A 17,077-nucleotide genomic window follows, 5' to 3' on the forward strand; every position below is an offset into this window, starting at 1 on the left:
TGATGTTATTTTTTCATAGACAGAAAAATATATTACAGTCATTCCTGAATTAAGCCAGCTTAAGATAGAATTGTCTCTGATGCGAAATGGTTTGATATCGTAACGTATTATGCTTTTTGACGAAAGAAGTAATATATCAATGTTATAGAGACATGTATAGAAAAAGCTTTACGAATGAACAAAACCATATACGTTAAAATGATAACGAGATGACTAAACAGTTTACCTATTATTTTAAGTTTAAATATCAGTTAAGTTATAAATAGTTTTAGTTCCGTTTGAACGCATATTCACATTTTCTGTTGGAGATGGAGTCCGAAAAAGAACCATGCGAGGTGGAATATACGCATCTGGGGAAATCTGGACTAAAAGTATCAAACATATGTCTTGGAACATTGACTTTTGGGAGAATGGAAGAAAGTCCTGTGGCGGTATGTTGTTTCTTATATAGGCACACCAAATAGTCACAGTTGCATAATATCAATATCAATCAAGGCAAAAGTAACCACCTTGCTTTGTAATGAGGGTATACCAAATGTTGTTTAAAACCATACATGCAATATGCATATTTTAAAAAGTATTGTTAAATCCGGATCATGGGAATAAAAGGGAGAAAATTATGTCTACTGACGAAATACTTTGCAAATAGAGTAGGAGATGGGATTCCTATTGGATTGATTAACATCACCTTTGAATTCTATAGCAAAGGCAATTTTTGCTCAGATCGTCATACTTCCACCATTTAAAGCCAGTTCGGGTGTGTCATATGTAAAACCAAGGAATTGAAGTTTAGATGTACAATTCCTTGATAAATCCTAAGATTTAAAGCGTAAACGAAAAAGAATAAAAAAAAAACCAACTCTTCAATGCATTTTCTGTGCAATCTCCTCAATGATCTTTTGCTTATCATTTCATACAGGGAGCATAAATTTTGCCTTGCAACAGGGAACCTATGTGCCCATATGTTTTTGCATTCTTAAACGTGAGACGTTCCATGCACGAGGCATCGAAACCGATATAATATGGCTTCGTATTTATACAATCCTCACAGTCAAACAATCAAATTAAAATATAGTTCTCTGATTTCATACGAGATCTAATTCGATCTAACAAAAAGCCTATAAGGTTTCATTTTTTTGTGACTTTTTGTTACGTAATATTTGACCCCATAAAGAATTTATATCGACCAATCAGAATCGTCCTTATGAACACGACCTCGGATGTACAATTCTGTAAAAAAATTATGTGCAACGTTCCGGTTGAGGATTTCTTTTCAACACTTAAACTTTGGAAAAACTTTATGTGAATACGTTAACATTTTAAACCGATCCGTTAAGGGAACACAGCTAGCTGTGTGTGCTCCAAACCATTTTACTGTTGCAAACCATTTTACTTTTGCTTTTGTGTTTTATCTCACATTTTTAGATGCTTTAAAGAACTTTTGTGTTGCATGTTTATATATTGATATGAACTCTTGCTTTCTATGTTCAATTGTATGTGTGCATGACTTGATATGTATGTTTTCTTTGTTGTACTTTTGTTATGTCGGTATTGAAAGCTCTTCATAGCTTTTGTTTGTAATTGTATTGCTTATACCGACTCTAACTAAAGCGTTATGTCTTATGTCTTATGTCTTGTGTCTTACGCTGGAGGGATCTACTTAAAAAAGAAGATGGCAACGCAGAAATGGAAAAACGACTCAGAAAATGTATTAACTGAAATTTTGACTCAGTAAGCCTACAAAGTGAAAAATCTAAAATTTGAGCAGAGACAAATTTTGGAAACTATTTTGGAGCACAAAGATTGCATGGTCACGCTTCCAACGGGCTATGGAAAGAGTTTACCATATCATATACTGCTACCTGTTGCAAGGAAAACGAAGGAACTCGGTACAGACATTACTGACTAGGACCGTTAAGAAAATCGTAGTTTGCGGTCAATTAGTATCTTTGTTTGAAGACCAAGTTTCCAAACTTCAGTCTGTACCTATAATCAAGTCAGCATTCACAGGTAAATTCTCTAAAATACAGTAAGGTTGACATTTTACTATTTTAGGCAACCTTACCAGTGTTTATAAATGTAAAAAAGTTTTGTGGAGGATTCACTCTGTGTACTTAAAAGAACATGACAATATCTCAGAAAATACATTGCAATTATTCCAATGCAATCTTCACCCATAAAAAACATACAAAAAAATCTAATTTACAATGTCAATGAATGTTTATTGCCTTTAGACAGTTAGACATGGAATCAGATAAATTTAAATTCACCAGTTTTTTAATTAGTAATAGTAGACCATATTCTACTGCATACTTGCAAAGATATATACTTATGCAGATGCACATGCAGAAGAAGTTTTAAAGTAAGCATACTTTTACTTCTGTTGCATACTGATACATGTACACAGGTATCATGGGGTGCTCCAGAATATAGTCTGGAGAAATTTTCTGCCAAAAAAGAAATTAACTGTTCACTATTCTTGGACTCCGCCACAGTAGGTCAGAATGGCAATTAGTTTTTCAGTGTTCAGAAATATTAGTTTAATGCTTTGTGAGAAAAAAAAGTACATGTATGTTAGCCAGATGTCTGATCTAAAATGACAGACAATAGTCTGTCAAGCTCGAATATATAGCTTTAATTACATGAGTAACTTTGTTTTCATTTCTAACATTACTAGTATAAATAATTTTGTTGGGGACTTGTTTAAGTAATTATGCTCTTGAATAGTCTCTCTTTTCTTTCAATATATGACCAGTAGAAGAACAAGGTAATTTATTAAAGGATCTATATCATCATGTATATGTTTATTAAATTGTTCAGAAAACAAGCAACCATCAAACAAAATCAATAGGTATCATAAATTATTGTCTGGAAATGATGATGCTACACAAAAAGTTAAAATGTTAAATGAAATGAATTATGAATTGTACAAGGTTTAAGATTTGTACAATGATTCTGATAATAAATACATACAAAACACGTGTAATTATATAGTAGTAGTGTGTGTGCGTGTGAACTATATATATAATTACAAATTCACAGACAATCAGATCTAGAGCAATCTATATGGCTAGAACTATACTTTGAAAATATATATATCACTGAAGAGACATTAACTGTCGAAATCCGGATATGGTGTACAAATTTTTGCACCTCATGTTTGCGGTATACCATCTTTTCCGCAAATGTATGGTTTTCTGTTTGGTAATAAATTAATAATAAGATCTATTTTGTCACATCTTGTGATCCGTTTATTTGGCAATCGCCAATGGCAGTCAGCAGGGTTTAAAGACATCAGTTGTTCGACCTGCAAGTCAAATGCGTTTTGTTAAAATATACTTTTTCACTCATTTGGTCTTTTTGAAAATGTTGTTTGTGCTGTATTTAGACCCCTCTACTAAGAAATTTGTTTTGCATGCACACGTATAAAAATTTTATATAGGTTTGAACGTTGTTTTCAATTTAGACTTATTAATATATGTATATGTAAACAAGTCTAAATTGAAATCAACGTTCAAACCTATGATTGCGTTGGATAAAAACCGCAAGTTTTATACGTGTGCATGTAAAACAAATTTCTTGGTAGAGGGGTCTAAATACAGCACAAACAACATTTTCCAAAAGACCAAAAAGTAAAAAGTATATTTTAACAAAACGCATTTGACTAACAGGTCGAACAACTGATGTTCTTAAACCCTGTTGACTGCCATTGGCGATTGCCAAATAAATTGATCACCAGATGTAAGATGGATCTTAATTATTAATTTAATACCAAACAGAAAACAATAAACTTGCGGAAAAGATGGTATATCGCAAACATGAGGTGCAAAAATTGTGTACACCATATCCGGATTTCGAAAATTAATGTCTCTTCAGTGATGTTAGGGATCGAAACGGTATTTGGAAGGCCATATAATTTACCTCAATTTAGGATACACTCTTGAATTTTAAAGAGTCGAAATAGGATGAACGGATCATATAAACCCAAAGGAAAATATAATACAAGCCCAAACGAAAAAATATAAATAAGTCTAAATTGAAAACAACGTTCAAACCTACGATTACGTTAGATAAAAACCAAATTCTTTCGTTTGGGCTTGTATTATATTTTCCTTCGGGTTTATATGATCCTTTCATCCTATTTCAACTCTTTAAAATTCAAGAGTCTATCCTAAATTAAGGTAAATCATATGGCCTTCCAAATACCGTTTCGATCCCTAACATCACTGAAGAGACAGTAATTGTCGAAATTCGGATATGGTGTACAAATTTTTGCACCTCATGTTTGCGATATACCATCTTTTCCGCAAGTTTATTGTTTTCTGTTTGGTATTTAATCAATAATTAAGATCCATGTTACATCTGGTGATCAATTTATTTGGCAATCGCCAATGGCAGTCAACAGGGTTTAAGAACATCAGTTGTTCGACCTGTTAGTCAAATGCGTTTTGTTAAAATATACTTTTCACTTTTTGGTCTTTTGGAAAATGTTGTTTGTGCTGTATTTAGACCCCTCTACCAAGAAATTTGTTTTTCATGCACACGTATAAAAATTGCGGTTTTAATCCAACGCAATCATAGGTTTGAACGTAGTTTTTAATTTAGACTAAATTATATTTTTTCGTTTGGGCTTGTATTATATTTTCCTTCGGGTTTATATGATCCGTTCATCCTATTTCGACTCTTTGAAATTCAAGAGTCTATCCTAAATTGAGGTAAATTACATGTCCTTCCAAATACCGTTTCGATCCCTAACATCACTGAAGAGACAGTAATTGTCAAAATCCGGATATGGTGTACAAATTTTTGCACCTCATGTTTGCGATATACCATCTTTTCCGCAAGTTTATTGTTTTCTGTTTGGTATTGAATTAATAATTAAGATCCATGTTACATCTGGTGATCAATTTATTTGGCAATCGCCAATGGCAGTCAACAGGGTTTAAGAACATCAGCTGTTCGACCTGTTAGTCAAATGCGTTTTGTTGAAATATACTTTTCACTTTTTGGTCTTTTGGAAAATGTTGTTTGTGCTGTATTTAGACCTCTCTACCAAGAAATTTGTTTTACATGCACACGTATAAAAATTGCGGTTTTTATCCAACGCAATCATAGGTTTGAACGTTGTTTTCAATTTAGACTTATTTATATTTTTTAGTTTGGGCTTGTATTATATTTTCCTTCGGGTTTATATGATCCGTTCATCCGATTTCGACTCTTTAAAATTCAAAAGTCTATCCTAAATTGAGGTAAATTATATGGCCTTCCAAATACCGTTTTGATCCCTAACATCACTGAAGAGACATAAATTGTCGAAATCCGGATATGGTGTACAAATATTTGCACCTCATGTTTGCGATATACCATCTTTTCCGCAAGTTTATTGTTTTCTGTTTGGTATTAAATTAATAATTAAGATCCATGTTACATCTGGTGATCAATTTATTTGGCAATCGCCAATGGCAGTCAACATGGTTTAAGAACATCAATTGGTCGACCTGTTAGTCAATGCGTTTTGTTAAAATATACTGACGAGGAAAGGTAACACTAGGCCCCCGAAAACTGGATTTTTAGTTCAGTCTAGGTAGCCGAGTGGTCTAGAGCACTGGACACAGTGCAGGCGGTGTTGTCTCGATATCCTAATAGCATGAGTTCAAAACCCGACGAGGGAAGAAAAAAAATTTGCTTCCGCATAGATTTTTAGTAGTTTTTACATTGATTGATTGATTGGTGTTTAACTCCACTTTAAGCACAATTGTGCTATTTCGTGGCAATCAGTTTTTATTGGTTGAGGAAGTTAGTACTACTTAAGAGACATTAATTGTCGAAATCCGGATATGGTTTACAAATATTTGCACCTCATGTTTGCTATATACCATCTTTTCCGCAAGTTTATTGTTTTCTGTTTGGTATTAAATTAATAATTAAGATCCATGTTACATCTGGTGATCAATTTATTTGGCAATCGCCAATGGCAGTCAACAGGGTTAAAGAACATCAGTTGTTCGACCTGTTAGTCAAATGCGTTTTGTTAAAATATACTTTTTCACTTTTTTGGTCTTTTGGAAAATGTTGTTTGTGCTGTATTTAGACCCCTCTAACAAGAAATTTGTCTTGCATGCACACGTATAAAAATTGCGGTTTTTATCCAACGCAATCATAGGTTTGAACGTTGTATTCAATTTAGACTTGTATATATGTAATACTAGTATACCAAGGAATTTGTTTTGCATGCAGTCGTAAAAAAATTGCATTTTTTATCCAACGCAATCATAGGTTTGAACGTTGTTTTCAATTTAGACTTGTGTGTGTAGTCTAAAATGAAAACAACTCTACGACAGATCCATCCATTGGATCTCCAGTGAAGGTGATACACGGCTGAAAACACATATTAATATTCAAAATTACTCTAAACATCAGCACAACAATGTTAAATCTCAAATTTGCGGAAGCAAATTTTTGATCTTCCCTCGTCCAGATTCGAACTCATGTACTTTGTTACAACTCTAGATTCTACTGACGAGGAAAGGTAACACTAGGCCTCCTAAAACTGGATTTTTAGTTCAGTCTAGGTAGCCGAGTGGTCTAGAGCACTGGACACAGTGCAGGCGGTGTTGTCTCGATATCCTAATAGCATGAGTTCGAATCCCGACGAGGGAAGAACAAAAATTTGCTTCCGCATAGACTTTTTTGTAGTTTTTACATTGATTAATTGATTGGTGTTTAACTCAACTTTAAGCACAATTGTGCTATTTCGTGGCAATCAGTTTTTATTGGTTGAGGAAGTTAGTACTACTTAAGAGACATTAATTGTCGAAATCCGGATATGGTTTACAAATATTTGCACCTCATGTTTGCGATATACCATCTTTTCCGCAAGTTTATTGTTTTCTGTTTGGTATTAGATTAATAATTAAGATCCATGTTACATCTGGTGATCAATTTATTTGGCAATCGCCAATGGCAGTCAACAGGGTTTAAGAACATCAGTTGTTCGACCTGTTAGTCAAATGCGTTTTGTTAAAATATACTCCACTTTAAGCACAATTGTGCTATTTCGTGGCAATCAGTTTTTATTGCTTGAGGAAGTTAGTACTACTTAAGGAGTGATGTATTATAAAAATAAGAAGATGTGATATTATTGCCAATGAGACAACTCTCAATAAGAGACCAAACGGCACCGAAATTAACAACTATAGGTCACCGCACGGCCTTCAACTTTGAGTAAAACCCATACCGCATAGTCAGCTATAAAAGGCCCAGAAATGACATATGTAAAACAATTATAACGAGAAGACTAACGGCCTGATTCATGTACAAAATAATGAACGAAAAACAAATATGATATACAGCAACAAATGACAACCACTGAATTACAGGCTCCTGACTTAGGAAAGGTACATACAGAATGTGGCAGGGTTTAGCTAGTTTGAAGGCGCGCCAACCCTCCCCTAACCCGGGAAAATGGTGTAACAGTACAACATACTCTGTACTCAGAGTTAAATTTGTGGTGTAATCATGACCATAGTTAATTCCTTCTGATGAACCTTCTGGAAAATATGCTGGGAAAATGAGGATTTTTTTGTAGAAAATATTTTATGAGACATAGATCATAAACAATACTCTGTAAGTTGTAAAATCGCGTCACAGTAAAATAAATCAATAGCCTTTCAAGACTTCATAATCATTTGGACTAAGGTAATTTACTGTAATTGTATAATATGTTGATGAGAATATTTTGACGTCTTGAAAGGCTATATTAATTTTTTGCTGTGACGCCTTCCTCTTCACAGCAAAACATTTAAATAGCCTTTCAAGATGTCATAATTATTTGGACTAAGGTATCCACACCTCAAGGACTAATCCCAAAAGGAATTACACAAGGGCCAGTGATTATATTCCCCCCAAAAATGTGTTAGTTGACTAATCATGGCTTCAATATAAAGTCTGTTGTCTAATCTAATGTCTTTACTAAACTATAAACAAAATAATAGAAAACACAATAGTTAACAATCTAATCCTTTTCTCTTTTCATTAGAAATGTTAATGTCCAAATAATAAAGAAAATAAAGGCCATTAAAATGTGATAATATCAAGTAGTATTTATCTGATCTTTCTTCTCCTTTTTTAACTGTCAGTTACCACCATCACAAAAGGCTTGACATCAGAAGTCCTTTTTCAAAACAACGTAAAATGTCTTGTCCAGAAGCACCATGCTTTGTGAGGACATTGGCGATTTGTTCATTAGTCTAAATCAATTTTATTTCTTTAAACTCTCCACCTTGAAGCAATTGCTTTATTGCATTGATCTCCATCCTCAATCTCTTCTCTCCAACAGGTTTATCAGAGTATATTGCATGATAAAGGTCTTTGTTGTCAACAAAATAATTTATTGGAATATGCTTCAAATCGTTCCCGTTATGCATTAATTCATTAAAAAAAAAACTGCTAAAGATATTACACAATACACACCATCATCTAAGGCCAAGGCTTCACTTGCCAAGGTACTACGTACAACCCTTCGTAATTTCTAACACTGCTAAGTGATGGGGTTCACTTTACCATCATCGCCCATCAAAAAGACAACATAACCACCTTGACTTCCACCATCTGTCCGAGATTCTGAAAATGCAGTGAAACAGGATCATTTTGCACCTTCCTTACTATCTTATTGAATTTCTTCAGGTCTTCAATTGTGCTAGTCTTAATTTTTGATGAAATGTCAGCAACATCAAAAGCAAAGTCTGGACGTATTTGTCTGACTAACCATAATAATTGTCCTATTTTTGTCCTCAATAAAGTCTGGTCTGATGGTGAAAGAGGAGACGTTTTCACCCTGTCTTCAACATTCTGACATAGTCTTTCTGGCTGAGAACAAAACTTTTATTATCTTGGCTGAGATCCAGACTCAAATATTTGTAAGATTCACAGGATTCTTTCCCTACCTTGAACAGATCCCTAATCCTGGATACAACAGTCAACATTTTCCTCAAAGGAACTGGATCCTGCTTTAGAAAGTCATCTACATGAACAGCTAAGACACCGGTCAAACCTTTTTCATCATGCCAATAGAATACTGCTGAATCAAACTTTGACATAGTTCCTCCACAATCTAGCAATGTTGTTTTAACTTTTTCATACCACTTTAAGGATGCATCAGCAAGACCATATACACACTTGTTAAGGCACCAGATTTTACATTTGCTTTAGCTTCTTTGGGAGGTCTCAAGTAGACTTCTCTTTGCATCTTCTCCCCTTAAAAAAAAGCAGTTTTAATGTCCACTGAATTAATTTACCATCTTTTATTTGCAATAATTGACAAAAACAGTCGTAGAGACTGATTTTCATATATTGGAGAATTCTTTAGTATCTCATCTAGGTTTTCTTCTTCAAAACCTTTTGCTACAAATCTTGCTTTTCTATGAAATTCATTCTCCAATTCTTTCATAGTATAAACCCACCTTGTGGATATACAATTTTGACTATTGTCCTCAACTTCTTCATACACATTGTGCTTTCTCCAATTATCCAGTTCTGTCTCTTTAGCATCGCTAAAATCAATATCACTTAAAAGTATATCTTCATTCTCGTCATCTGACTGGTTTACAACTTTTAAATCATTGACTGTTCTTAGATCAATTCATATCTGGTCACCTCTAATATTTTCTGGCTGACTGTATTCTATATTGTACCAGCTCTTCTTATCAGTTGTAGCCTTTCCTTTTGTTCTATATTTTCCAAATGTATATCATTCTCTGCCTGATTTTCTAAATCAAGACTGTCCCTATCATCAGATTCAGGACTGTCTTCACCATTTAAACTACTATTCTGGCTACCAGCATGACTATCACCTCTATCAGAACTATCAGCAACACTCTCGTTTGCAGATCCTTTGCCGTTTTATTGGCTTTCATCATTGTCAGTTTCATTATGATGAGGTTCTTCTTCATCACTCTCATAGTATACTAGGTCATGATCTGATTCAGTGTTGTTGTTACAGGTTGCAACTTGTGTCTTACGCACATGAGTTGACTTTGCTGTATTTGTATGAGTAAACTTTTGTTTTCTTTCAACATTAATGTCTCTTTTAATTCTACTTTCATGTACACGCACATATGTTCCTCCATATCTTACAAAAACAACTACATTATCTTGGCCAATGACCCAGCCAGGTCCTTTCCACTTATTGTCTCGAATGCAGAAAACTTCCTCGCCATTTTGAATTTTTCTCTTGAAGGCCAGATTTGCTTACGTAGTGCCCTTCTAACTTTCTCAGGGGATTCTGCTGCAATAAAAGCTTTTCTAGTTTCGTGTAAGCCAACTACTAAGTAAATGCTTTCCCATAACTTTACTAATTGTTGTACCTTCTAATGCAGAAGGCTTGTTAACTATAGATGATGGCATGTTTGGGTTCCTTCCAAAAACTATTTGATATGGACTATAGCCGTAGACATTCATTGACCAATTACTGTATCCTGCTGTTGTTTTTGCTGACATGTTCAAATTTTCTGCCATGTCTCTAAATATCTGTGAATTAAATTCACCTCCATTATCTGTGTAAACACCAACTTCAGGTGCACCATAAACGCCAACCCATATCTGCATGAACTTGTCTACAATAACTTTAGAATCCTTTCTTCTGATAATTGCAGCTGCACTCAGTCTGCTGAATAAGTCAATTATATGTAGGTAATAAAAGTTATGGTCAATTTCATGAAGGTCCATTGCCACAATTTGATTGAAATCAGTTGCATGTGAAAAGGCAACCACTGATTTGGCTTTTGGATGTTTGAACTTGTGGCAAATTAAACACTTTGAGCAGATATCTTTAAGAATTGTCTTTGTTTCAGAATCAACAGAACCAACACTTTGCAAAAGGGATAAAAGTTTATCTGATGATGCATGTCCAAACTGCTTGTGCAACTTCAATAGAATCTCCTTTTTCTTCTTAAAAGATAATTTTGTATTAATGCACAAAACCTCCTCACTCTCATTTTTGTTTTTGTTTGTATATTGCTTGTCTTTAATGTTGATGCAGTAATGACCACTTGAAGTTAGGTTCACATCAACTAACTGTCCAAACATGGTAACCTTGTCACTACGGAGATCCAGAATAGTGCTTGCTCGCTTCAGAGAGGTTTTACTTAACTTTAACGGTATTTCACAATCCACTACTTCTGTTTCAATTGAGCACTTAACTGACCCAATTATTGCTGGGATTTTCACTTTCTGATATGAGTAGACTGTTTGTCCATCACCAAACTTGAGTGGTACATGACTTTCGTAACAAGTAAATTGATCAAGTCCTGGATCAAGTGATTCTACAAAATCATACAACCATTTAGAACCACACACTGTCTTAGAACATGCAATATCAATAACTTCGGCATTGTAGGTTTCTGCGACAAACACTGTTAGAGGTTCAAATTCTTGTGCTGAGGTAAATAATGTTATATTTACAGTTTCATTTAATTCATCACTCTCATGTTCTGTTAAATTCACATCAAGCTGCTTGTGAGAACAATCCTTGACCCAATGAAATTTGGAATCACATATTTTACATCTTGAGACATTTCCATTAAAGACTGGATTCATTTTAGTCTTAAGTCTACTAAAGTTGGTTGATCTATCAGCTCGATTACGAGAAAAATTTCTTCTTGAACTGCGACCTCTCATTTTCAAATTTAAACAATAAGGATGTGAAATATGCATTTGGAAATGTTCGGCCACCAAGCAAATAGATATGCCAGGAAATGCAAATTGTTTGCTGACAATGTCTATGCTGTCTGTACAAAAGCAAAGATATAAAAGCCCTTTTCATTTATGTACTGTAACAGTCGTATACAGATTTTAAACCAGCAGACATTCTGAAAATATTTGGTAGCAGTGGAACTGTGCTATATATAGTTCAAGACATTCCATATTTTCAACTCCTTATGAAGACATATTTGACAAATCTGGTTTCCAAAACTAGAGGCTCTAAAGAGCCTGTGTCGCTCACCTTGGTCTATGTGCATATCAAACAAACGACACTCTCCATCATTGTAGACGAGAATAGACTTAATGACAAAAATCTCTATTTTGTTGATCTTGTATTACTGATCTTTTAGTCTGTTTAGTTTCTCTCTATCTTCTTTAGTTTTTGCTCAAAACACAAAAGAGGGTAAAGGGCAATCACTCCTATGAAGAGTGACAGTCTACCAACTATATCGGCAAAATTTGACTTTTTAATAGATCTTGCCTTGCTGATCATTTTTGTGATTTAAAGTGTCTATTTGTTTATTATAATTAAAATCATATAAAGCATAACGGAAAAAAAGGTTCTCTCTAAATATCATAGTTTTCATGATAAAAGGCAAAAATGAAAAAAAGGTAAAATTTGTCATTTATGGGCAATAACTCCTATAAGAATTTGTCTAACAGGTTTGACGTATATGGACAATTGGTAGAGCTCATTATTTTGAAAATTTTTGCTGCAATCAGATTTTCTCTATTTATAACGGTTCAAAAAATAATAGACAAAACTCGCATTTTACCCCTATGTTCTATTTTTAGCCATGTCGGCCATGTTGGTTGGTAGGCGGGGTCATCAGACACATTTGTTTAAACTAGATACCCTTGTGATGATTGTGGCCAAGTTTGGTTAAATTTGTCTCAGTAGTTTCAGAAGAGAAGATTTTTGTAAAAGATTTACAAAAAATTGTGAAAAATTGACTATAAATGGTAATAGCTCCTTAAGGGGTCAATTGACCATTTTGGTCATGTCTTATTTGTAGATCTTACTTTGCTGAACATTATTGCTGTTTACAGTTTATCTCTATCTATAATAATATTCAAGATAATAACCAAACACTGCAAAATTTCCTTAAAATTACCGATTCAGGGGCAGCAACCCAACTACGGGTTGTCTGATTTGTCTGAAAACTTCAGGGCAGATAGATCTTAACCTGATAAACATTTTACTACTGTCAAATTTGCTCTGAATTCTTTGGTTTTAGAGATATAAGCCAAAAAACTACATTTTACCCCTATGTTCTATTCTTAGCCATGTCGGCCATCTTCGTTGGTAAGCGGGGTTGTCATACACATTATTTTAACTAGATACACCAATAATGATTGTGGCCAAGTTTTGTTCAATTTGGCCCAGTAGTTTCAGAGAAGAAGAATTTTGTAAAAGATTACAAAAATTTACGAAAAAATGTTAAAAATTGACTGTAAAGGGCTATAACTCCTTAAGGGGTCAATTGACCATTTTGATCACCTTGAATTATTTGTAGATCTTACTTTGTTGAACATCATTGCTGTTATAGTTTATCTCTATCTATAATAATATTTAAGATAATAACCAAAAACTGCAAAATTTCCTTAAAATTACCGATTCAGGGGCAGCAACCCAACTACGGGTTGTCTGATTTGTCTGAAAATTTCAGGGCAGATAGATCTTAACCTGATGAACATTTTTTACTACTGTCAGATATGCTCTAAATGCTTTGGTTTCAGAGATATAAGCCAAAAACTGTATTTACCCCTATGTTCTATTTTTAGCCATGTCGGCCATGTTGGTTTGCAGGCGGGATAATTGGACACACTTTTTAAACAAGATATCCTAATGATGATTGTGGCCAAGTTTGGTTGAATTTGTCTATATAGTATCAGAGGAGAAGATTTTTGTAAAAGATTACAAAAATTTACGAAAAATTGTTAAAAATTGACTATAAAGGGCAAAAACTCCTTAAGGGGTCAATTGACAATTTTGGTCATGTTGACTTATTTGTAGATCTTACTTTGTTGTTTAAATCTATCTATAATAATATTAAAGATTATAACCAAAAACTGCAAAATTTCCTTAAAATTACTAATTCAGGGGCAGCAACTCAACAACGGATTGTCTGATCGTCTGAAAATTTCATGTACATGGAACGGAAGACTACATGCGCTTTTATCTTCCTCGTTCGTTTTCCTCGGTATAAATGTACCTTTTATTTACTGACTATCACCATGCTTAATTCCTTCATGGTCTCCAGTTTTGTCCTGCCTGTGACAAAAGTCACAGAATACAAGACATGAATGCTAATCGGGCAACAACATTTACTATTTATATAAAGTTTTATATTTCAGAGGGTAGAAATCCTGGATGTTTCATACTTAAAATGTACAAAGAAACCTTATGTTAATTATGGATGTTTCATACTTTAAATGTATAAAGAAACCTGATGTTTAGAAGTTTCTGTCAAGTCATATGTCCATTGTCCTCATTTTCATGGTTCAGCGATTCCTTAAAAAAACTAATTGTGTAGTGATATTATCAAGTGAATTTCTGGCATATTATGAGTATTAGGATAACTATATTTGGTATACATGTTTGGGATCCAAGGTTTGTAAACATGTGTTGTCAGACAAGGTTCAACTTGTCTCTGAATTTTTTTAACCTATAAATCCTATCTATATACATGTATCTAAATATAACACTAAGGTATAATATGTCCTAGTTAAAAAAAAATTCAAACAAGTGCTGGTGTTCATGTGAACCCAACCCTATTTCAACTGTCAGTGATTAAGGTTAATTTTTTGTGGTCAATTCCATTCCTCAGATTCTACAAAATTTAAATAAAGCAGTAGGTTAAAGTTTACATATGAACAATAAGAGATATTATATATGTAAATAGAGGTATTCCCGTAACAGTGTAGACAACCATAGTTCTTTTCTTGTCAATACTACCGAATCATGTAATAGTTATACACCGATGGATAGGTGTGTCTGGATAAGAAACCCCGACGGCCGGAGGCCGGAGGGGTTTCTTATCCAGACATGCCGTATCCCGATGTGTATAACTAACTTACACCCAATGCTAAACCCTATATTTGTTAACATTGATTATTAAATGAAAAAGAACGGATAGCATATTTATTGACAAAATAAAACCATGATTTATAAGAAAAACATGAAACCCCATAAATAACCTTACTTTGGCTATTTTTCGTTCAAACTTTGACAAGTGAGTAGATTTTACAAATGTCAAAGTTGCTGTTTTGCATATTCCCGGTAAATCCTGGTGCTAACGGATCAGCAGTTCAAGGTTGATCGTTTCGTGCATTCTTATTACAAAAAAAAAATACATCATGCTCCTTGTATGCAGTTGTCAATATGGACGGGTATAAGACGGACGACATTTTGAGTCAAGCGTTGGATTAAGAAGAAGAGACTAAAGATAAAGGCAATAGTATAACCCAAAGTACTTACCTGTATCAGTTTAATAAAGGTAATTATAAATGTATTTTTTATGTTACGGCTTTATATAAAAAAAAGCCCCCCCCCCCCTCTTCTCGAGAATAAGCAGACAGACATTCATGAGGGATAGGTGTGTCTGGATTAGAAACCCGACCACCGGACACGCTCAACATACAAAAATACAAATTGAATATTTAGGAACTCCCTTTTTGGGGCAATCTAGGAGGGGGGGGGTCCGATTTTTTTAAAGATCAACGCTTTAGAATAGAGACATATGACTGGGATCAAACATTTTACCTTCAAGCAAAGGAGTATTAAGGGAGCAACCATTTTAACTTCAAGGGGGGGGGGGGGGGGGGGGGTATGGTTTTTTGCGAACAATTTTATTTAGTTTTTCAACGCTATCAATCAAATTAGTTTTCCCTTAAAGGATTTTTTTTTCATTCAAAACAGATGCTTAATATTTTTTCGCTATTGGAATTTCCTAAAATGTGTTTTTTTAATATCTTGAAACAACTTGTAATGAACACTATTAGTAATTTCTTATGTTAATGCTATTTAAAAAATAATCAATTTCAATTGTAATGAATAACAATGGACTTTGTTTTCGGGATGTAGAAGCAGGGGTTTCCAGATACTCCGCTCGTCACACCCTGTGGTCTAAATCCATTGTTATTCGTAACAATAGATCTATTCAATTTACACTTGTTTCAGAAATAGAAACTATGAAGTATAACAATAGAACTGGGGTGTAATTACCTTTACACCCCAGTTCTATTGTTATACTTCATAGTTTCTATTTCTGAAACAAGTGTAAATTGAATAGATCTATTGTTACGAATAACAAAGGATTTTGACCACAGGGTGTGACGAGCGGGGTTTCTGGAAACCCCTGCTTCTACATCCCGCAAACAAAGTCTATTGTTATTCGTAACAATAGAAATTGATTATTTTTTAAATAGCATGAACATAAGAAATTACTAATAGTGTTCACTACAAATTGTTTCAAGATATTAAAAAACACATTTCAGGAAATTCCAATAGCGAAAAAAAGAATTAAGCATCTATTTTGAATACAAAAATTATCCTTTAAATACTCCTTTGCTTGAAGTAATTTTTGTTATCCCAGTCATATGTCTCTATTCTAAAGCATTGGTCTTTAAAAAAATGAGGATTCTAACTCCTGGGACACATCCCCCCCCCCCCCACCCCCGGTTACCCATTGGCCGATTTGGGGTGGGTTTCCGCGGTTTGGACCCAAAAAGATCAATGCATTTGAATGGTTGGATCCCTTTTTCTGTTGAGTTGGGATCCCCCAGCTGGATCAGCTCCTGTTGGCCCCCCAAAAAGGGAGTTCCTTAATATTAAATCTGTATCTTTGTATGTTCAGCGGTTCTGGTAGTCGGGTCACACCTATCCCTTAGTATGTCCGAATATGAATGTTTGTTTATTCTCGAGAAGAGGGGGGGGGGGTTATAAAACCATAAGATATAAAATACAGTTATGATTACCTTTATTACACTGATACCGGTCAGTACTTTGGGTTATAATATTGCCTTTATCTTAAGTCTCTTCTACCAAATCCAACGCTTGCCACAAAATGTCGTCCGTCTTATACCCGTCCATATTGACAACTGCATACAAGGAACATGATGTATTGTTTGTTTGTAATAAGAATACACGAAACGGTCAACCTTGACCCTCTGATCATTATTAGCACAGGATTTAACGGGAATATGCAAAACAACTTGACATTTGTAAAATATACTCACTTGTCAAAGTTTGAACGAAGGTAACCAAAGAAAGGTTACTAGTGGGGTTTCATGTAATAAAAAAAATTCTTATAAA

General features: G+C 34.2%; 1 protein-coding gene across 3 annotated transcripts in view; it reads left to right on the forward strand.

Annotated features, from left to right (window-relative positions):
* Nucleotides 1-264: 264 nt before the first annotated feature.
* Nucleotides 265-17,077, forward strand: part of LOC127698288 (1-deoxyxylulose-5-phosphate synthase YajO-like) — a 68,780-nt gene continuing 51,967 nt past the window's right edge. The window contains exon 1 of one of the 3 annotated variants that reach the window (XM_052201681.1): nt 265-431. In XM_052201681.1, the coding sequence (XP_052057641.1) occupies nt 309-431 (123 nt within the window). In that variant the 5' untranslated portion in view covers nt 265-308. Of the gene's footprint in view, nt 432-1,678; nt 2,011-17,077 lie in introns of those variants that run through there. The other 2 variants (XM_052201683.1, XM_052201684.1) reach the window with 2 other exon arrangements.

This window comes from Mytilus californianus, unplaced genomic scaffold (assembly GCF_021869535.1).
Source record: "Mytilus californianus isolate M0D057914Y unplaced genomic scaffold, xbMytCali1.0.p SCAF_4, whole genome shotgun sequence".
In the NCBI taxonomy this organism is placed as follows: Eukaryota; Metazoa; Mollusca; class Bivalvia; order Mytilida; family Mytilidae; genus Mytilus; species Mytilus californianus.